General features: G+C 36.7%; 1 protein-coding gene across 1 annotated transcript; it reads right to left on the reverse strand.

Moving 5' to 3' along the window:
• Positions 1 to 9146: 9146 nt before the first annotated feature.
• On the reverse strand, positions 9147 to 23855 carry LOC138334427 (serine-rich adhesin for platelets-like). The gene is made up of 14 exons (XM_069283092.1): positions 23721 to 23855; positions 23345 to 23419; positions 22054 to 23047; positions 19388 to 19425; positions 18091 to 18145; positions 16791 to 16974; positions 16190 to 16244; positions 14259 to 14313; positions 12959 to 13142; positions 12358 to 12412; positions 11756 to 11788; positions 10453 to 10507; positions 9851 to 9883; positions 9147 to 9334 (listed from the first exon to the last, which is right to left on the reverse strand). The coding sequence occupies exons 1-14, from the start codon at positions 23853 to 23855 to the stop codon at positions 9147 to 9149; spliced, it is 2139 nt and encodes a 712-aa protein (XP_069139193.1).
• Between the last annotated feature and the right edge of the window lie 557 nt (positions 23856 to 24412).

Raw genomic sequence — 24412 nt, forward strand, 5'->3', positions numbered from 1 at the left:
GGGAAACTTAGAGACCCCAGGGTCATATAATTCACAATTTTTGTAAAGGACTTTAAGACCTTTCTATCTATGAAAAGAATTTGATTCTACCATTTCCAGAATTTCAAAAGAAGATTTTTGAAGTTTTAGCCTATTTAACCCCGCCCCTAAGGCCCCTGGGGGTCAGTCATAGAAAATTTGTTAATAGGATTTAATGGCCATCTCATTATGACAATTCTGACAACATTTGACTCATTTTCTATTACAAATGACCAAATAATGCTCAAAAATGTGTTTTCCCTCTATAAACTATTGTAAACTTAACCCCCTCCCCAGGGGAAAAATAGAGACCCCAGGGTCATATAATTCACAATTTTTGTAAAGGACCTTAAGACCTTTCTATCTATGAAGAGTATTTGATTCTACCACATCTGTGAGTAGAGAAGAAGATTTTTGAAATTTTACTCAATTTTACCCCTTTTGGCCCCACCCACAGCCCCCTGGGGGGTGGGGACCATATAATTCACAATTTTGATTGGCCTTATGCCTTAGAAGGTTTGTGCAAAATTTCATTGCAATTGCTTTCGCAGTTTTAGAGAAGAAGTCGAAAATGTAAATTGTTTACGGACATACGACGCACGACGACGACGGACAAAAGACGATCAGAATAGGTCACTTGAGACACCTAAAAATAAATCCGTAAATTTCTGAGAACTGACTATTATGGGATTATAAAAACTCCTGTACATGTTAACATGTATGTTGTCAGAATAAATATATGTATCTATGTATAAACATGACGTCCATTTAAGCATTGAACATATCGGCTATGAATACCAATTGAAAGACGTCCAATGCTTAGATTTATATTTGGCTACAATTTTATTATTTCTTTAACGAAACATCGTTATTGTGTAAGACAACATGTTGTCTTGATTTTTGTACTTGCCCGTCGGACTTGTAGCTAAGCTTCAGTGTATACCCTGTTGAAGGAAATCGTAAAAGGCGACTAAATTTAGGATATTATATTTTCTCCTCCTCATAACCGTCATTATTCTTCTCTCCCTTGACACCGCCTCATTTATGATCTGTTGATCGATCATAGTCTATTAAAGTGGTAGTTTCTACACTGCTTCTGCTTAGCGATCAGCACACGCTGAGAATTGAACGACTGGTTGGAGTGAGATCATAGTGCGGAATGATTCCTGACGTTTCCTTTGACGTTGTTGAGCTTTATATGGGTATGTCACATGATTTTTTAAAGAATAATTGCTGTCTATTTTTAGTATATAATGAAAGTGTACATTGAACTGAGCAGTGCTTTGTTTGTTTGTTTGATTAATTAATTAACGTCCTATTAACAGTTATGGTCATTTAAGGACGGCCTCACATGTATGCGGTGTGTTGCGTGTATGTTGTGCGAGGTGCGTGTTTTGGGAGACTGCGGTATATTCATGTTGTGTTTTCTTGTATAGTGGAACTATTGCCCTTTTTATAGTGCTATATCACTGAAGTGAAGCATGCCGCCGAAGACACCAATCAACACACCCCACCCGGTCACATTATACTAACAACGGGCGAACCAGTCGTCCCACTCCCCGTTTGCTAAGCAGGAGCAGAAACTACCACTTTTACACTTTGGTGTGTCTCGGCTAGGGGACAAAACCCAGAACCTTTCTCACAGGGGCGAACGCTCAACGTAAGGCCAAAAGTGAGGCAGTGCCAAGGGAGGCGTTAGGAAAGATAAAGTCCGTTAGAAAGAAGAGAAAAGAAAGATCCTAAATTTAGTCGCCTTTTACGATCATGTAATAGGGGCATCTTACATTGTAGAACGAAGCTTGATAAAAATGATGAATACGATCAAACATTGTTAAAGATGCTCCACCGCTGACAAATGGTGTTTTTTCACTATCAAAAACAGGATCAGACGATTTGACATTTTTCTTCAGTTACAAAAGTTACTTACTTTACACCAACACCACCATTGAAAAGTTTTAAGTTCTAATTATATTTTAAAAATAATTATTTGCATCCCGAAAAAATTCCTTGGCACTATATCCTATATGGAATGAAGTATTGATTGCGCATGCACCAAAGGCAAAAGAAACTATTTTATATTATTTTTTGTGTTAATTAGACATATATATACATGATTAAACACAAATTGTTGTTCAAATGAAGAATACCATTTATGCTCTGCCGACGGTGGAGCATCTTTAAATTATAATTCATATTACAAGCGATGCTCATTTGAATGAAGTGTTTTGTTGCATATCCAATTATCATTCAAACATTGACGCTGGGTGTTTAAGTCTGGAAAAAAACCTTAGTTTTGTATTTGGTTTTCACTTATGTTTACATCAGTTCGAACACATTTTTTATATCGACCTAATTTAACAAATTCATATGAAGTAAACGACCTAATTTAACAAATTCAAACATTTCATATGAAGTAAACATACCATCAAGTTGTGAAACAGCAGTCTCCTGTCCACCAGGGACTCCAATAAAGGCTGCCGTGTCCTGCATGACATCCACAGTTCTTTCTTCTGCAACGCTCAGCGCTGCAAGGGGAGGCCCGCCTCCAGTCTTTGACGCTCCAGCGATGATTCGTGAACTTTTCCTTTGCACTGCGAGACATGTTCCGCCAGCGGTTCCTCACTTCTTCTAACCTGCAGGCTACCCCTAGTAGTGCAGCGGATAAGAGCCAAATTCAAAGAAATACTGCACTTTGTGATAAAAGCATGAAATTTGGTATATGAGACCTGTGGAATGTAACGATAATTTTAAGATATGGAGGCATCGAGGAAAAAAATCTACTTCCGGTAAAATCCAAGATGGCCGCCATTAATTCGAAAATTGAGGAAATAGACCTTTAAATTGGATATTTTCGCTAATATTGTAGTGTTAAATGCTATGTAATTTATTTTATTTTATTAGTTAACAAATATCAGTTAATTATCCAGTGTGCTCATATGACGGTTGGGAAGTGGAAATTTCTAGATTTGTTTGAAATTTAAGATTGCCCGGGAACAAGCATGGATTGCACATAAGAAATTATTTATCCCAAATTGACAAAACATGCATATTATGGTTAAGACTGAATTGGATTATGATAATTGTGACCAAAAAACCCATAAAAATATCAAAAAGATTTTTAAAAATGTTAAAAAATGTTATTTGCCCTCTTTGTTCCTATCAAATATATAAGGAACTTTTAAATAGGGCACTTTTATTGCATGACACATTTTGTACACCATGGAAAAGGTCAACAAGGACACAACCAAATTAGGTAAGTAAACCTTGTTTTTTTACTTATCAAATTCACTGTTTTCAATTACATATCATTAATAATTAATCTGTTAAAAATATGTAATACAATTTTTAGTGATATTTTCAGATTTAAAAAAAGTATCGATATTTCTATAAATATCTTGAATGATGATCTCTGAATAATGAAGTAGCCATCTTGTTTTCTGAATCTTTCTGGGTTCTATTTTCATTAAGAATTGATAGGTAAGGGGTTTGTGATAAATTAAATCAATTTTGTTGGAACACTTCATAAAAATCATGGCAAATGGGTCATTAATTTGTAATTTCCCTCCATGTCAACTTTTTCGGTGCACAGGCAAATTCATACCCCGATAAAAAGTAATTTTATGAGCCACTATTCGAAAATAAGAGAAAAAAGTAGTTTTAAGCTATTTACACATCTCTTATTTATTTTAAGTAAATTTTAAGATAATTTACAATTTTATTATAAAAAAAATGACTAAGCGTTTACTTACTTTATTTCATTGCAGAAAAATGGCAAAGCCTTTTCCTTTAAGCAATCTAAGCCAAATCCGACCACCACAAAAAGAAGTATCTAATTTCGACTGGGATGAATGCATATTTTGTCAACAAAAGAAAGAAGAAGAATTAAAATGTCCCGCAAATTCAAAGAGGACGGATATTGGAAGAGGCTATCAATCCATTTCCAAAAACATTTTAGAATTCATCAACATAGATGCGTTACCCGTACCTTTGCCAAATTTTGATGAAGGTGATGGCATTGAAGCGGCACTATGGAATCACAAAGCAAAATGGCACAAGAAATGTAGCTTGAAATTTAATAACACAGAACTCAGACGAGCTGAAAAAAGAAAAACAACATCTACTGAAACACCAACTAAAACGAAATATACCAGGGACTGCCAAAAAGGTACAACTATAAAAGACCAGGATATTTGTTTTTTCTGTGAAGACTCGGCATCATCTGACAAGCTGCACGATGCAAGCACATTTAATGTGGACAGCCGCGTTAGGGAATGTGCTATCAAGCTTCAAGACAAGAAACTGTTGGCCAAACTCAGTTCCGGAGATATGGTAGCTCAGGATGCCAAATATCACACAAAATGCCTGGTGAAGCTCTACAACAAATCCAGATCCTCTCTTTCACAGACGTCACCATCGGAAAACACGCGATATCAAGCTCATGGCATAGCTCTTGCAGAGATAGTTAGTTATATAGAAGAATCCAGACAAAATGAAAAAACAACAGTATTTCGAATGGCTGACATATCTGAGTTGTATAGCCAGAGTTTAACTAAGTTTGAAATACCAGCCATCGAAGTCCATACCACGCGACTCAAAGAAAGAATCCCTAGTCGAATTCCAGATTTGCAGGCACATAGAGAAGGCAGAGATACCTTACTTGTTTTCAACAACGACGTTGGCCCAGCATTACGAAGAGTAATCAACGAGGATTTTGACACAGAAGCTAGCCATCTTGTCAAAACTGCTAAGATAATTCGTCGGGATGTATTAGGCAAGCAGTCAATCTTCAACGGGTCATTTGATAAAAAATGCCAGGAGTCATCTTTGTCATCCTCTCTCCTTACATTGGTCAACATGCTTTTGGAAGGCCCAAATATTAAGAGGCAGTCTTATACACAAGCGGCTTTGTCAATAGCTCAAATCATCCAATACAACATGCATCATAAAGTTAAGGAGACCGCCAATTCTCATCGCCACCACAAAGCTCGGGAAACTCCACTTTGTATCTATATTGGCATATCTCTCCACAGTCAAACGAGAAAACGTGACCTTGTTGACAAATTCTACAGATTAGGTCTAAGTATTTCATATGACAGGGTACTAAATATTTCTACTGAACTTGCTGAATCAGTATGCCAACTGTATGAAACAGAAGCAGCAGTTTGTCCCCCAAAACTCAGAAAAGACCTCGTCACAACGGCGGCAGTTGACAATATAGATCACAACCCTTCTTCAACTACATCGAGAGATTCTTTCCACGGTACAGGCATTTCGCTATTCCAACACACTTCAGAGGAAAATCCTGGTATACCACGAAGCTATGTTACCTCGAGAAATCCAGACAACCACATAGGTGGTAAAGTTGTTAGTCCATTACCAGAGGAATACACATGTTCCGCCAGCCAGTTTGCTAAACAAAGTGCCAGATGTCCCTGACATGTCCATACACATTTCTCAGGAGTGTTCATCAATGACATCCTCTTCATATAGAGATGAAGTAAGGTATGTACTTACAGTTATAGAAACATGGTATTCTCTTCAATGAGATATCCAATTATTACAAATTTTACAACACCTTCATGCTGATAATATTTCATTTAATTATTTCTAGCCCATTTGTTATATACATATTATTTCACATGTTGGTATTTGTATAAATATTATATTTTGCTTATTCCATGTATTAATCGTTGTTAAAAACATGGCTTTGTCTGTAGACACACTATTCAATCTTGTTTAGATGGGATGTTAAGGGATAAATGTAATAGACAGCTGTTACAATAATTTCTTATCCATTTCAGGTGGTTGGGAAGAATCAAGGACTGCATTGACAGCACTGATAATGACAGAGAGAATATAACATGGTCATCATTTCATTCCAACAACATGGAAGATATCCAATCACATTTGGCCGTCTCTGCTTTATTGCCCCTATTCCATGAAGAAGCCAAGAAAGCAATGATTAAACATGGTATGGATATTATTAAGAAAGCTGTTGACACACTCAATCCAGGTCAGGTTCCTGTCATTGCATTTGATCAGCCATTGTTCACATTGGCAAAACTGGTACAGTGGAATTGGCCAACATCATATGGTGAGCATCGATTTGTGATTATGTTCAGAGGCCTGCATATAGAAATGGCAGCTTTGAAAACTATCGGTGATTGGTTAAATGGTAGTGGTTGGGTTTCTGCACTCACTGAAGCACAAGTCGCAACGTCTGGGATGGCCGATTCATTTCTGAAAGCAACCCATATTGGAAGAACAAGATATGCACACCAAGTTACTGCAGCATGTTTGCACATTCTTCAAGAAAAGGCTCATGCTGAATTCTTTCAAAACAATATGCTCGACGGTCCTCCTCCAGATTTCAAAGATTGGAAAGAAACGAGATCGCAATTGTCACCTCAGTTTAAGTATTGGAATACGGTACTTGATATGGAACTGATAGTCCTTCTCTTTGTCAGATCGATCAGAGAACGCAATTTTCCTTTGTACATTGATGCTTTGAAAAAGATGATCCCATGGTTCTTTGCCTTAAACCATGTAAACTATGCAAGATGGTTGCCACTGCATCTACGTGACATGGAAAACCTAGCAAAATTTCATCCCTTGGTGTCTGAATGGCCTCTTTGTTGTCAAGAAGACAACTAGAAAGTTTTCAGCCATAGCAATAGATCATGCCCATGAACAGAACAATGCCACTGTGAAGGCTGATGGAGGGGCTGTTGGACTCACTGAGAACCCTGGCGCTTTACGCAGATGGATGGTTGCTGGACCCGAAATAGCACGATTGGTAGAGGAGTTTGAAGATGACATGGCTAATTCTTTTGATAATTCAGAAGAGTTCAGACATCACGAACAGCAGTCGAGCTACCAAACAAAGTTATTGAATGATGTGGAGTCATTGGTCACTGTCTTTGAGGAATTAGGAAATCCATTTTTGGACCAAAGTGAGGACTTACTTATCCTGGACTCAAAAGAAATTGCAACCTCGAGTGTGGTGAAAACTGTAAATGAAATCCAAAACCTTGGAAAAGACCAGTTTCAACAATTCATTGAGGAGAGACTTATACAAAGAACAACATCTGTATTTTCTACCATAAAGAGAAACAAACTGGCACTATTCTCAAGTCCCAAAGAAGTCATTGTGAAAAGAGATTCACAGAAACTGCGAATTATACAGAGCAACTGTTCGTTATTTGCAAAGTTATACATCGCCTGTCAAACAAGAAACGGTAACCTCGAAGAATTTTTCAAACACGAAAACCAAAGTTGTCCACCTTCTTTATCGGTGAATGGACAACTTCGCCACACAACCAAATCAGACCTGATGAAGTGCCTTGACGTACTTATACCACAAAGACAAGATCATCCTGATGACGAGGTGCAAGCTGTAGTATTTGATGGTGCGGCTGTTGTTAACTTTAAGCAACCTGGGACAGCAAAAACCTTTGACGAGTATGCTGACAAAGTATTCATACCGTACATTTTAAACCAGAACACAAGCGTCGAACGTGCTGATGTTGTATTTGATGTCTATAGAGAGGAAAGCTTGAAAGCTGCCATTCGAGTTCAAAGAGGAGCAGGAACAAGAAGACGTGTTTGTGGTTCTACTCCACTTCCTAGCAGCTGGTCTGATTTCCTTCGCAATTACAACAACAAAACAGAACCCTTTCAATTCCTGGCTGAGAAAATTTCTGTAACGGAGAGTCCTATCGACCTCATTGTAACCTGTGATGAAAAGGTGAAATCCAATCGTAGAGAGTTAGAAGGGAATAATTCACTATCTGTTTGTAATCATGAACAGGCCGACACTCGAATGCTGGTTCATACTGCAGACATTGCAAACAAATACCAAAGTGTGAATCTTCGTACAGTGGACACAGATGTAGTCGTACTTGCATTGTCTAACTACACCAAGATGAAAATTGACAAACTTTGGATATCATTTGGCGTAGGAAAGCATTTCAGCATTCTTCCTATACATGACATGGTTAACACCTTAGGAAATGATAAAGCAAAAGCACTACCGCTGTTCCACGCTTTCACAGGATGTGATACTGTCTCTTCATTTAATGGAAGAGGCAAGAAATCTGCGTGGGATACATGGAATGCTGATCAAGAACTGACAACAACACTTTGTCATTTAAGTAACTGTCCTGCGAGCATAAACGAGGATGACATGATGGTATTGGAACGGTTTGTGGTAATGTTATATTGCAGAAGTAGCAAACTCAATTATGTCAATGATGCAAGGAAACAACTATTTACTCAGAAGAATCGTACCATGGATTCTTTACCACCAACCCAAGCTTCACTGATGCAGCATGCGAAACGTGCAGTTTTCCAAGGAGGCTATGTATGGGGGCAATGTCTTGAGCCAATTCAAGAACTACCTTCACCGTCTAACTGGGGATGGAAGCAAGAAACAAGTGGATGGAATCCTTTGTGGACAAAACTTCCTGATGTCGCCACATCAGCACAAGAATTGATAAAGTGTGGATGTAAAACTGGCTGCAAAAAGGCCTGTAAGTGCCTGAAATTTTCATTGGAATGCACAGCATTGTGCGCATGTGAAGGAAACTGCAAAAACAATGAAAATTGAAGATGAGACAAATCCTACAATATTTGAACATAAATAGACAGACAATTGAAAAGGAAGATTAAATAAAAGGTGAAAAAATCCATTCTAAAGAAACTGTGTGCTTTATGACATTGTGTTCATTATTTGAGAACGCGTTTCGAATCAACTTTACAAGATAACAGCTGCCATGAAATGGCAGCCATTTTGAATTTCAAACCGGAAGTGGTGGGTAATTTGCATTTTTCAATAAAAAATGCACTAATTTATTAAATTGATTATGATTAAAAATGCTTCATGCGTCTAGGTTATTAATTCAAGCATCTTCCGAGTCTTTTTCGAATGTAAATATACTACCAATCCATGTTTTGTATGTCAAAAATGGCGTCTGGCGGCCATCTTGAAAAAAACCGGAAGTGATGTTTTTTGAGATTGCCTCCATATCTAATATTGATTAATACATTGAAAAGTATGTGTATACCAAATTTGGTGCTTTTATCACAAAGTGCAGTATTTTTCTACAATCCGCTGTACTATAGGGCTTTTACCTCCTCTGTAACTTCTTCCAGAAGTCCTGCTTCATGGAATTGGTTAGTTCTGTAGAGTGACTGTCTCTAACGATGTCTAGCATTTCCGTAGCCCTGCTACTTATCAGTGAATTCTCCTGTGGTGTAAAATTGGCCTTCCTCTCTCTCTGTTTACCTGCCATGATGGAGGATGTATGGGTGCTCACTACAGACACAACCACTATTGCATTTTGGGAAAAAGTGCGAAACTAACTGTCGCTAGAGCTAACTTTACTTAATTAGTGATTTTTTTTTGTGTTAGCTAACGACTGCGTTAAATATGTTTGAACAACACTATTTAGCGTAGATGTTAACTAACGCTGATTAAGAATTTAAAGATGTCATTAACGTAACGATAGTTTTGAACAACCGGGCCCAGACCTCTTATTACATTTTGAGTGAACTGCAAAAATGACAATTGTTGTTTTCCTGGTTCTGGAATGTAATTAGGACTTTGTTGAAAGAGCAGGCATGCGTTCAACTTCATCACTTTTAGTAGTCGAAAGAGCACCTTGACAGTCCATGTTCTTGTGATTGAATGAGTAATACTTCAGGTACTGGTATGCCTTGTCTACAGCGCCCATATGGGATGGGAGGTGTTGTCCACTCTCAGTTTTGAGAAGCTTACATTTTCTGTGGTGAAAGTTCCATATTCTTGTTTTATTTCATTTCCTTACCCTACTTGCTGGAGTTCCTTCTGCATCATTGTATCTCCCTATAATTGAATTAATCATTAACACATGAGATCAGATATTTTATTCATATTTATGAAATTTGTGTTGTATTTGGGAATTGAGAGTGAGTCTATACATTACAGGGTAATATCTTATAGTATCTATACATTATACTAGTAGATATTAATTAGGTAAGCCTGTTTAAAGTGAATAGTCGGGCAAAGAAAACCAGTCTAAATGCGTTCATTGGCCTTCCAAAAGTTCTCGCATATTAATACGACGGTCAAGTTCTGCTTAGTTTCCCAGTTCTGACCATTAAAGTAAAGAAAAGTTGAAAGCATTGAAAGCGAGGCTGCGTGGAAATGTAACCACGGACATAGTTAGCCGGGAGGACGTTTTAGAATTCCCATACTTTAAATTAATTTCTTCGTACGCAGACAGATTTTGACGAGAGATTTTATTTTTCCATTTCATAAGAAATTATACTGGATACATTCACACCATTTTTACTGACTTTAGCCATCCTTGCCCGACTGTTCACTTTAAGTTAGTACATTATAAATGGAGGAAGAGTAAAAAAAATCTAAAGTGGTCAGTTCATCATATTTACCTGGGTAAATGTCAACATAGCTGACATAGCTGCAGTCTGATTGGAATGCACAGCACTGCAAAAACAATGAAAATTGAAGATGAGACAAATCCTACAATATTTGAACATAAATAGACAGACAATTGAAAAGGAAGATTAAATAAGAGGTGAAAAAATCCATTCTAAAGAAACTGTGTGCTTTATGACATTATGTTCATTATTTGAGAACGCGTTTCGAATCAACTTTACAAGATAACAGCTGCCATGAAATGGCAGCCATTTTGAATTTCAAACCGGAAGTGGTGGGTAATTTGCATTTTTCAACAAAAAATGCACTAATTTATTAAATTGATTATGATTAAAAATGCTTCATGCGTCTAGGTTATTAATTCAAGCATCTTCCGAGTCTTTTTCGAATGTAAATATACTACCAATCCATGTTTTGTATGTCAAAAATGGCGTCTGGCGGCCATCTTGAAAAAAAACCGGAAGTGATGTTTTTTTAGATTGCCTCCATATCTAATATTGATTAATACATTGAAAAGTATGTGTATACCAAATTTGGTGCTTTTATCACACAAAGTGCAGTATTTTTCTACAATCCGCTGTACTATAGGGCTTTTACCTCCTCTGTAACTTCTTCCAGAAGTCCTGCTTCATGGAATTGGTTAGTTCTGTAGAGTGACTGTCTCTAACGATGTCTAGCATTTCCGTAGCCCTGCTACTTATCAGTGAATTCTCCTGTGGTGTAAAATTTGCCTTCCTCTCTCTCTGTTTACCTGCCATGATGGAGGATGTATGGGTGCTCACTACAGACACAACCACTATTGCATTTTGGGGAAAAGTGCGAAACTAACTGTCGCTAGAGCTAACTTTACTTAATTAGTGATTTTTTTTGTGTTAGCTAACGACTGCGTTAATTATATTTGAACAACACTATTTAGCGTAGATGTTAACTAACGCTGATTAAGAATTTAAAGATGTCATTAACTTAACGATAGTTTTGAACAACCGGGCCCAGACCTCTTATTACATTTTGAGTGAACTGCAAAAATGACAATTGTTGTTTTCCTGGTTCTGGAATGTAATTAGGACTTTGTTGAAAGAGCAGGCATGCGTTCAACTTCATCACTTTTAGTAGTCGAAAGAGCACCTTGACAGTCCATGTTCTTGTGATTGAATGAGTAATACTTCAGGTACTGGTATGCCTTGTCTACAGCGCCCATATGGGATGGGAGGTGTTGTCCACTCTCAGTTTTGAGAAGCTTACATTTTCTGTGGTGAAAGTTCCATATTCTTGTTTTATTTCATTTCCTTACCCTACTTGCTGGAGTTCCTTCTGCATCATTGTATCTCCCTATAATTGAATTAATCATTAACACATGAGATCAGATATTTTATTCATATTTATGAAATTTGTGTTGTATTTGGGAATTGAGAGTGAGTCTATACATTACAGGGTAATATCTTATAGTATCTATACATTATACTAGTATATATTAATTAGGTAAGCCTGTTTAAAGTGAATAGTCGGGCAAAGAAAACCAGTCTAAATGCGTTCATTGGCCTTCCAAAAGTTCTCACATATTAATACGACGGTCAAGTTCTGCTTAGTTTCCCAGTTCTGACCATTAAAGTAAAGAAAAGTTGAAAGCATTGAAAGCGAGGCTGCGTGGAAATGTAACCACGGACATAGTTAGCCGGGAGGACGTTTTAGAATTCCCATACTTTAAATTAATTTCTTCGTACGCAGACAGATTTTGACGAGAGATTTTATTTTTCCATTTCATAAGAAATTATACTGGATACATTCACACCATTTTTACTGACTTTAGCCATCCTTGCCCGACTGTTCACTTTAAGTTAGTACATTATAAATGGAGGAAGAGTAAAAAAAATCTAAAGTGGTCAGTTCATCATATTTACCTGGGTAAATGTCAACATAGCTGACATAGCTGCAGTCTGATTGGAATGCACAGCACTGCAAAAACAATGAAAATTGAAGATGAGACAAATCCTACAATATTTGAACATAAATAGACAGACAATTGAAAAGGAAGATTAAATAAGAGGTGAAAAAATCCATTCTAAAGAAACTGTGTGCTTTATGACATTATGTTCATTATTTGAGAACGCGTTTCGAATCAACTTTACAAGATAACAGCTGCCATGAAATGGCAGCCATTTTGAATTTCAAACCGGAAGTGGTGGGTAATTTGCATTTTTCAATAAAAAATGCACTAATTTATTAAATTGATTATTATTAAAAATGCTTTATGCGTCTAGGTTATTAATTCAAGCATCTTCCGAGTCTTTTTCGAATGTAAATATACTACCAATCCATGTTTTGTATGTCAAAAATGGCGTCTGGCGGCCATCTTGAAAAAAACCGGAATCGATGTTTTTTGAGATTGCCTCCATATCTAATATTGATTAATACATTGAAAAGTATGTGTATACCAAATCTGGTGCTTTTATCACAAAGTGCAGTATTTTTCTACAATCCGCTGTACTATAGGGCTTTTACCTCCTCTGTAACTTCTTCCAGAAGTCCTGCTTCATGGAATTGGTTAGTTCTGTAGAGTGACTGTCTCTAACGATGTCTAGCATTTCCGTAGCCCTGCTACTTATCAGTGAATTCTCCTGTGGTGTAAAATTGGCCTTCCTCTCTCTCTGTTTACCTGCCATGATGGAGGATGTATGGGTGCTCACTACAGACACAACCACTATTGCATTTTGGGGAAAAGTGCGAAACTAACTGTCGCTAGAGCTAACTTTACTTAATTAGTGATTTTTTTGTGTTAGCTAACGACTGCGTTAATTATATTTGAACAACACTATTTAGCGTAGATGTTAACTAACGCTGATTAAGAATTTAAAGATGTCATTAACTTAACGATAGTTTTGAACAACCGGGCCCAGACCTCTTATTACATTTTGAGTGAACTGCAAAAATGACAATTGTTGTTTTCCTGGTTCTGGAATGTAATTAGGACTTTGTTGAAAGAGCAGGCATGCGTTCAACTTCATCACTTTTAGTAGTCGAAAGAGCACCTTGACAGTCCATGTTCTTGTGATTGAATGAGTAATACTTCAGGTACTGGTATGCCTTGTCTACAGCGCCCATATGGGATGGGAGGTGTTGTCCACTCTCAGTTTTGAGAAGCTTACATTTTCTGTGGTGAAAGTTCCATATTCTTGTTTTATTTCATTTCTTTACCCTACTGGCTGGAGCTCCTTCTGCATCATTGTATCTCCCTATAATTGAATTAATCATCAACACATGAGATCAGATATTCTATTCATATTTATGAAATTTGTGTTGTATTTGGGAATTGAGAGTGAGTCTATACATTACAGGGTAATATTTTATAGTATCTATACATTATACTAGTAGATATTAATTAGGTAAGCCTGTTTAAAATGAATAGTCGGGCAAAGAAAACCAGTCTAAATGCGTCCATTGGCCTTCCAAAAGTTCTCGCATATTAATACGACGGTCAAGTTCTGCTTAGTTTCCCAGTTCTGGCCATTAAAGTAAAGAAAAGTTGAAAGCATTGAAAGCGAGGCTGCGTGGAAATGTAACCACGGACATAGTTAGCCGGGAGGACGTTTTAGAATTCCCATACTTTAAATTAATTTCTTCGTACGCAGACAGATTTTGACGAGAGATTTTATTTTTCCATTTCATAAGAAATTATACTGGATACATTCACACCATTTTTACTGACTTTAGCCATCCTTGCCCGACTGTTCACTTTAAGTTAGTACATTATAAATGGAGGAAGAGTAAAAAAAATCTAAAGTGGTCAGTTCATCATATTTACCTGGGTAAATGTCAACATAGCTGACATAGCTGCAGTCTGATTGGAATGCACAGCACTGCAAAAACAATGAAAATTGAAGATGAGACAAATCCTACAATATTTGAACATAAATAGACAGACAATTGAAAAGGAAGATTAAATAAGAGGTGAAAAAATCCATTCTAAAGAAACTGTGTGCTTTATGACATTATGTTCATTATTTGAGAACGCGTTTCGAATCAACTTTACAAGATAACAGCTGCCATGAAATGGCAGCCATTTTGAATTTCAAACCGGAAGTGGTGGGTAATTTGCATTTTTCAATAAAAAAATGCACTAATTTATTAAATTGATTATTATTAAAAATGCTTTATGCGTCTAGGTTATTAATTCAAGCATCTTCCGAGTCTTTTTCGAATGTAAATATACTACCAATCCATGTTTTGTATGTCAAAAATGGCGTCTGGCGGCCATCTTGAAAAAAACCGGAATCGATGTTTTTTGAGATTGCCTCCATATCTAATATTGATTAATACATTGAAAAGTATGTGTATACCAAATCTGGTGCTTTTATCACAAAGTGCAGTATTTTTCTACAATCCGCTGTACTATAGGGCTTTTACCTCCTCTGTAACTTCTTCCAGAAGTCCTGCTTCATGGAATTGGTTAGTTCTGATAGATGTGACTGGTCTCTAAGATGTCTAGCATTTCCGTAGCCCTGCTACTTATCAGTGAATTCTCCTGTGGTGTAAAATTGGCCTTCCTCTATCTCTGTTTACCTGCCCATGATGGAGGATGTATGTGGGTGCTCACTACAGACACAACCAGTATTGCATTTTGGGGAAAAGTGCGAAAACTAACTGTCGCTAGAGCTAACTTTAATTAATTAGTGAATTTTTTTGTGTGTAGCTAACGGACTGCGTTTAATTATATATTTGAACAACACTATTTAGCGTAGATGTTAACTAACGCTGATTAAGAATTTAAAGATGTCATTAACTTAACGATAGTTTTGAACAACCGGGCCCAGGACCTCTTATTACATTTTGAGTGAACTGCAAAAATGACAATTGTTGTTTTCTGGTTCTGGAATGTAATTAGGACTTTGTTGAAAGAGCAGGCATGCGTTCAACTTCATCACTTTTAGTAGTCGAAAGAGCACCTTGACAGTCCATGTTCTTGTGATTGAATGAGTAATACTTCAGGTACTGGTATGCTTGTACTACAGCGCCCATATGGGGGATGGGAGGTGTGCTTGACCACTCTCAGTTTTGAGAAGCTTACATTTTCTGTGAGTGGAAGTTCCATATTCTTGTTTTTATTTCATTTCTTTACCCTACAGGCTGGAGCTCCTTCTGCATCATTGTATCATACCTATAATTGAATTAATCATCAACACATGAGATCAGATATTTTAATTCATATTTATGAAATTTGTGTTGTATTTGGGAATTGAGAGTGAGTCTATACATTACAGGGTAATATTTTAATAGTATATCTATACATTATACTAGTAGATATTAATTAGGTAAGCCTGTTTAAAAATGAATAGTCGGGCAAAAGAAAACCAGTCTAAATGCGTTCATTGGCCTTCCAAAAGTTCTCGCATATTAATACGACGGTCAAGTTCTGCTTAGTTTCCCAGTTCTGACCATTAAAGTAAAGAAAAGTTGAAAGCATTGAAAGCGAGGCTGCGTGGAAATGTAACCACGGACATAGTTAGCCGGGAGGACGTTTTAGAATTCCCATACTTTAAATTAATTTCTTCGTACGCAGACAGATTTTGACGAGAGATTTTATTTTTCCATTTCATAAGAAATTATACTGGATACATTCACACCATTTTTTACTGACTTTAGCCATCCTTGCCCGACTGTTCACTTTAAGTTAGTACATTATAAATGGAGGAAGAGTAGAAAAAAAATCTAAAGTGGTCAGTTCATCATATTTACCTGGGTAAATGTCAACATAGCTGACATAGCTGCAGTCTGATTGGAATGCACAGCACTGCAAAAACAATGAAAATTGAAGATGAGACAAATCCTACAATATTTGAACATAAATAGACAGACAATTGAAAAGGAAGATTAAATAAGAGGTGAAAAAATCCATTCTAAAGAAACTGTGTGCTTTATGACATTATGTTCATTATTTGAGAACGCGTTTCGAATCAACTTTACAAGATAACAGCTGCCATGAAATGGCAGCCATTTTGAATTTCAAACCGGAAGTGGTGGGTAATTTGCATTTTTCAATAAAAAATGCACTAATTTATTAAATTGATTATTATTAAAAATGCTTCATGCGTCTAGGTTATTAATTCAAGCATCTTCCGAGTCTTTTTCGAATGTAAATATACTACCAATCCATGTTTTGTATGTCAAAAATGGCGTCTGGCGGCCATCTTGAAAAAAACCGGAATCGATGTTTTTTGAGATTGCCTCCATATCTAATATTGATTAATACATTGAAAAGTATGTGTATACCAAATCTGGTGCTTTTATCACAAAGTGCAGTATTTTTCTACAATCCGCTGTACTATAGGGCTTTTACCTCCTCTGTAACTTCTTCCAGAAGTCCTGCTTCATGGAATTGGTTAGTTCTGTAGAGTGACTGTCTCTAACGATGTCTAACATTTCCGTAGCCCTGCTACTTATCAGTGAATTCTCCTGTGGTGTAAAATTGGTCTTCCTCTCTCTCTGTTTACCTGCCATGATGGAGGATGTATGGGTGCTCACTACAGACACAACCACTATTGCATTTTGGGAAAAAGTGCGAAACTAACTGTCGCTAGAGCTAACTTTACTTAATTAGTGATTTTTTGTGTTAGCTAACGACTGCGTTAAATATGTTTGAACAACACTATTTAGCGTAGATGTTAACTAACGCTGATTAAGAATTTAAAGATGTCATTAACTTAACGATAGTTTTGAACAACCGGGCCCAGACCTCTTATTACATTTTGAGTGAACTGCAAAAATGACAATTGTTGTTTTTCTGGTTCTGGAATGTAATTAGGACTTTGTTGAAAGAGTAGGCATGCGTTCAACTTCATCACTTTTAGTAGTCGAAAGAGCACCTTGACAGTCCATGTTCTTGTGATTGAATGAGTAATACTTCAGGTACTGGTATGCCTTGTCTACAGCGCCCATATGGGATGGGAGGTGTTGTCCACTCTCAGTTTTGAGAAGCTTACATTTTCTGTGGTGAAAGTTCCATATTCTTGTTTTATTTCATTTCTTTACCCTACTGGCTGGAGCTCCTTCTGCATCATTGTATCTCCCTATAATTGAATTAATCATCAACACATGAGATCAGATATTCTATTCATATTTATGAAATTTGTGTTGTATTTGGGAATTGAGAGTGAGTCTATACATTACAGGGTAATATTTTATAGTATCTATACATTATACTAGTAGATATTAATTAGGTAAGCCTGTTTAAAATGAATAGTCGGGCAAAGAAAACCAGTCTAAATGCGTCATTGGCCTTCCAAAAGTTCTCGCATATTAATACGACGGTCAAGTTCTGCTTAGTTTCCCAGTTCTGACCATTAAAGTAAAGAAAAGTTGAAAGCATTGAAAGCGAGGCTGCGTGGAAATGTAACCACGGACATAGTGAGCCGGGAGGACGTTTTAGAATTCCCATACTTTAAATTAATTTCTTCGTACGCAGACAGATTTTGACGAGAGAGATTTTATTTTTCCATTTCATAAGAAATTATACTGGATACATTCACACCATTTTTACTGACTTTAGCCATCCTTGCCCGACTGTTCACTTTAAGTTAGTACATTATAAATGGAGGAAGAGTAAAAAAAATCTAAAGTGGTCAGTTCATCATATTTACCTGGGTAAATGTCAACATAGCTGACATAGCTGCAGTCTGATTGGAATGCACAGCACTGCAAAAACAATGAAAATTGAAGATGAGACAAATCCTAAAATATTTGAACATAAATAGACAGACAATTGAAAAGGAAGATTAAATAAGAGGTGAGAAAATCCATTCTAAAGAAACTGTGTGCTTTATGACATTATGTTCATTATTTGAGAACGCGTTTCGAATCAACTTTACAAGATAACAGCTCCCATGAAATGGCAGCCATTTTGAATTTCAAACCGGAAGTGGTGGGTAATTTGCATTTTTCAATAAAAAATGCACTAATTTATTAAATTGATTATGATTAAAAATGCTTTATGCGTCTAGGTTATTAATTCAAGCATCTTCCGAGTCTTTTTCGAATGTAAATATACTACCAATCCATGTTTTGTATGTCAAAAATGGCGTCTGGCGGCCATCTTGAAAAAAAACCGGAAGTGATGTTTTTTTAGATTGCCTCCATATCTAATATTGATTAATACATTGAAAAGTATGTGTATACCAAATTTGGTGCTTTTATCACAAAGTGCAGTATTTTTCTACAATCCGCTGTACTATAGGGCTTTCACCTCCTCTGTAACTTCTTCCAGAAGTCCTGCTTCATGGAATTTGTTAGTTCTGTAGAGTGACTGTCTCTAACGATGTCTAGCATTTCCGTAGCCCTGTTACTTATCAGTGAATTCTCCTGTGGTGTAAAATTTGCCTTCCTCTCTCTCTGTTTACCTGCCATGATGGAGGATGTATGGGTGCTCACTACAGACACAACCACTATTGCATTTTGGGAAAAAGTGCGAAACTAACTGTCGCTAGAGCTAACTTTACTTAATTAGTGATTTTTTTTTGTGTTAGCTAACGACTGCGTTAAATATATTTGAACAACACTATTTAGCGTAGATGTTAACTAACGCTGATTAAGAATTTAAAGATGTCATTAACGTAACGATAGTTTTGAACAACCGGGCCCAGACCTCTTATTACATTTTGAGTGAACTGCAAAAATGACAATTGTTGTTTTCCTGGTTCTGGAATGTAATTAGGACTTTGTTGAAAGAGCAGGCATGCGTTCAACTTCATCACTTTTAGTAGTCGAAAGAGCACCTTGACAGTCCATGTTCTTGTGATTGAATGAGTAATACTTCAGGTACTGGTATGCCTTGTCTACAGCGCCCATATGGGATGGGAGGTGTTGTCCACTCTCAGTTTTGAGAAGCTTACATTTTCTGTGGTGAAAGTTCCATATTCTTGTTTTATTTCATTTCCTTACCCTACTTGCTGGAGTTCCTTCTGCATCATTGTATCTCCCTATAATTGAATTAATGATCAACACATGAGATCAGATATTCTATTCATATTTATGAAATTTGTGTTGTATATGGGAATTGAGAGTGAGTCTATACATTACAGGGTAATATCTTATAGTATCTATACATTATACTAGTAGATATTAATTAGGTAAGCCTGTTTAAAGTGAATAGTCGGGCAAAGAAAACCAGTCTAAATGCGTTCATTGGCCTTCCAAAAGTTCTCACATATTAATACGACGGTCAAGTTCTGCTTAGTTTCCCAGTTCTGACCATTAAAGTAAAGAAAAGTTGAAAGCATTGAAAGCGAGGCTGCGTGGAAATGTAACCACGGACATAGTTAGCCGGGAGGACGTTTTAGAATTCCCATACTTTAAATTAATTTCTTCGTACGCAGACAGATTTTGACGAGAGATTTTATTTTTCCATTTCATAAGAAATTATACTGGATACATTCACACCATTTTTACTGACTTTAGCCATCCTTGCCCGACTGTTCACTTTAAGTTAGTACATTATAAATGGAGGAAGAGTACATTAAGGTGAGAAACAATACCCTTGATTTTATATATGGAGTCATATGTAGGGCTAGTCCACTCCGGTTCCAAATTATTATCTGCAAAATGAAGATACCGCAGAACTTGTCTACATCGATCTCTCATCATGGTTTTTGCAAAGAGGAGCATTTCAGAATATGTGTCTGTAGACCAGTACATTTTTACAAATGATTTTCTGGTGACACACATTGCCATCGTTCTAAGCTAAAGTGCAATTTTCATGGGAATTAGGTTATTATTTAAAAACTCATTTTTCAGCATTGTAAACCTTTCTTACCAACACTGCTTGGTTTCTTCTTCGTACTTTTTAGGGACAGAAGATAGTTGAACATAAGCAACACCAATAAAATTTGATTTTTTATGATGACTTTATTGTTTTGGACGTTACTCTTGCATAATTGACATGTATTTTAACTACTGTCTGCATAATATTTCATCATGGTTGTATCATAACAATAAGGTCCTTTTAAATGTTTTTAACAATCAATATATGTAAATCAATAATATTATCATTGACATAAGTTTTGATTACAAACACATCAGGTTGTGGACGTTACCAGATTCTGCTCTCTGTACATCTCAAATATAATGCACCAAAGTATAATTTAATGAAGTGAGTGAAATAAAAGCCTACCAATACAGTTTTGCTTTCAAACAAATCAATGTTTCGAAATATTGAGTATATTTCTTGACATTTGTTAGATACAGAAGATCTGGATGTTACTCTTTGACAACTTGACAAATTTGACAATTAATAACATCCACAACTAGACATTACATACCTGACATGATAAATATATACTTATATAATATTAGTATTAAATTGAAAATGCATTGATATCATATAAAAATGTCAAATTGTCTGTGAAAAGTTCAGTAATTTAATGTAAGGCTGTCATGATTACCCGGGTAGCCAATGTATGGTAAGGTTTCATTGCGTAACTGGTTTCAAATTTTACAATAACAAAAAGCGAAAATTATAGACCATAAGTCTTAATTGTCATGGACAATAAAGTCATTAACAAATGAACTTGAATGCAGGAATGACACTTTCAGGCAGATGGCAGATCTGAAAAAATATAACAAAAAACAAATGAGTTGAGAGTGTGATAACATACCGGTATGTATACCAGCTATGTGAGAAAGTATTGTTTTCCATAATATCAACTGCCAATGCTGTTTTCTACTAACCGGCAAATGAATACAATATCCGAGATCCCATCAAATGGATATTTGGCGCGTCCAATACTCCAATGACGTCTGAGGGCAAGACCGTATTACAAACATCACTCTCTACCCAATAGCTCTTGGCCTTTTTTTGTAGAATAATACAAACGGCCATTCCTTAACCTGGAAAGAAAAGCCTCAAATTAATATACATAATTCAATTCAGGTGGCTTATATTCAATTTCTCATGTTACCAGACTCATTAAATTAAATACACATTTTTTTCAAAAATTATTACAATCAAAAGTCTTTCTAACTATAAATATAATAAGAACTAGAGTGTAATAAAGCAAATACTTTAACACAAGTAGTTTCAGTAATGTTCAGTGTCATTGTATGATAAAACATTAAGCCAGCCATGTTTAATTTTTTTTCTTCTTAACTATGTTTATCAAAATTTTCTAAACTTTGTTGATCAAAATAGACTTATAAATATCAAATACAGTAGCTTAATACAAAAGACTTCTAACTGTAAAAGCAAACAGAAACAAGACAAATGTGAATGAGGATTACAGAACAGTTCCATTTGTGTTTTCCCCTTCAAGACAATAACAAAAAATATTAATAAAAATAATCAATCACAACAAAACAAACCTGAACAGGTCACTTACAACCGCAGGATATACAACACATCCATGTATTATGGAAACGTATGTCTCAGTGGAAAATCTGATGATAACAATGATAATCAAATAAACCAAGCAATGGAGTGATACAATACTTAATCTAAATCAAAAATGGAACAAAACTTTGAGAGTTCCCAAAGGTTATCATGACATTAAAATGATTGATAATATATATATTATTTATTATTATGATTGTAATAAGTTGCTAGCAAAACTTACAAAGGTCTGGTAACTGTAGTTGGATCCTCATCAACAGCTGCTGATTCAAATGCAGCGGTAGAGTCTGTTGCTGTGACAACATTAGGGGAGTCTGTTGCTGGAACAACACTGGGGGAGTCTGTTGCTGGAACAACACTGAGGGAATCTGTTGCTGGAACAACACTGGGGGAATCTGTTGCTGGGACAACACTGAGGAATCTGTTGCTGGAACAACACTGAGGGAATCTGTTGCTGGAACAACACTGGGGGAATCTGTTGCTGGAACAACACTGGGGGAATCTGTTGCTGGGACAACACCGAGGGAATTTGTTGCTGGAACAACACTGAGGGAATCTGTTGCTGGTACAACACTGAGGGAATCTGTTGCTGGAACAACACTGAGGGAATCTGTTGCTGGAACAACACTGGGGGAATCTGTTGCTGGGACAACACTGAGGGAATCTGTTGGTGGAACAACACAGGAAGAGTCTGTTGCTGGAACAACACTGAGGGAATCTGTTGCTGGAACAACACTGGGGGAATCTGTTGCTGGGGCAACACTGAGGGAATCTGTTGCTGGGGCAACACTGAGGGAATCTGTTGCTGGGACAACACTAAGGGAATTTGTTGCTGGAACAACACTGAGGGAATCTGTTGCTGGAACAACACTGAAGGAATCTGTTGCTGGGACAACACTGAGGGAATCTGTTGCTGGGACAACACTGAGGGAATTTGTTGGTGGAACAACACAGGAAGAGTCTGTTGCTTGAACAACACTGGGGGATTCTGTTGCTGAAACAACACAGGGGGAGTCTATTGCTGGGACAACACTGGGGGATCCTGTTGTTGAAACAACACAGGGGGAGTCTATTGCTGGGACAACACTGGGGGATTCTGTTGTTGAAACAACACAGGGGGAGTCTATTGCTGGGACATCACTGGGGGAGTCTAGTGCTGGGACATCACAAGAGGAGTATGTTGCTGGGACAACACTGGGGACTGTAAAGTGCTGGATCTGAAAGTTAAATTATTTCATATTTTAATCATGCATGGGTATATGTTGTAACAAAAGAGTACTATTGTACACCAATTGTAGGTCACTGTAATCTATAATTTACATTTATTGTGTATATATGTCCTACATCTTTGACTTCTCCAGGATATTTATAAGATTCATTAAAAAAAACTCTGAGAAAAAGCATTTCACAAACATCTCTTAGCTACAGTAATAGATCAGCATTCATGACTCTTCATTTATACATTTATAAATTGTATATTATACTTTCAGAGAATTATATGAATAAAGACTTACAATTGGTATTACTGGATAGTGTTCCGTGTCCAAGTTGATCCCTTCCAAGAAGTCAGGGTCACATTCCTCTGTCATCTGCAGATAAATTGTAAGAATAATTCAATTATATGTTCATTGATTACAATTATCAAATATGTGTAAGAAGGAATAATTTAATGCAACATGTTATTCCAATATAAATTTTGCCTCCATTTCATATTACCCATCATTTAATTTTCAAATAATCTTCTGCTAAATTTCAATTTTAATTTGGGTTTTAATAGAACTTGTATCATATTAAATTTCAACAAATGGTAAATTTTAGTCTCTTTTGTTCTTGTTAAATTGGCTGTAAATGTTAAAACATACATGAATTTATCATTTTAAAGGAATATACCTTATCAATAGAGAGCAGTATCTCACTCAATCCAGATATCTCAAGTGGATTGGTAAAGTCTTTCTCATCAATGTCCACTAGGTTTGAGTCATCCATCACCATGTCGGAGTCCATTTCACTGTCAGAGGTATCCATGACAATGTCGGAACAGTCAGTGTCAGAACTACTCGACTCACTTGCAATTGGTTTTCTGTTACCTCTTCGTGTTCTTGGCCCTCCATTTCTTTGCCCGCAGCCTCGCTCTGTTCGTATACCCTTTCCTCTACCACGCCCACGTCCACAACCTCTTTCTATCTGTCCCCTCCTTGTTCTCAGCCTTCCTCTATTTCAAGGTCCGCAACCTCGCTCCGTTTGTCTACCCCTTCCTCTTCGACCACAACCTCTTTCTGCTTGTCCACCTCGTGTTCTTGGTCTCCTAATTCTTTGTCTAACACCTCTCACACCACTACCTCTTCGACACTCTGCAGTCTCTCTCTCCTGGTCTCAACAATTTTATGGATTTCCACTCATCACAATATGCAGCATTTTCGCATTCACCTTCAGCTGTTCCTATACAACTTTCACAAAAACAGCTCTGATTTCTGGTCGCGTCATCATTGGTGCCACTGTTCTAACAGAGTGCAAACTCCTTGTGGCGGGTAATGTTTTGTCGCCCTGTTTGGGCGGTCCCTGCAAATTTCTCCTGCTGGCAC

Source organism: Argopecten irradians, chromosome 11, assembly GCF_041381155.1.
Source record: "Argopecten irradians isolate NY chromosome 11, Ai_NY, whole genome shotgun sequence".
Lineage (NCBI taxonomy): Eukaryota > Metazoa > Mollusca > Bivalvia > Pectinida > Pectinidae > Argopecten > Argopecten irradians.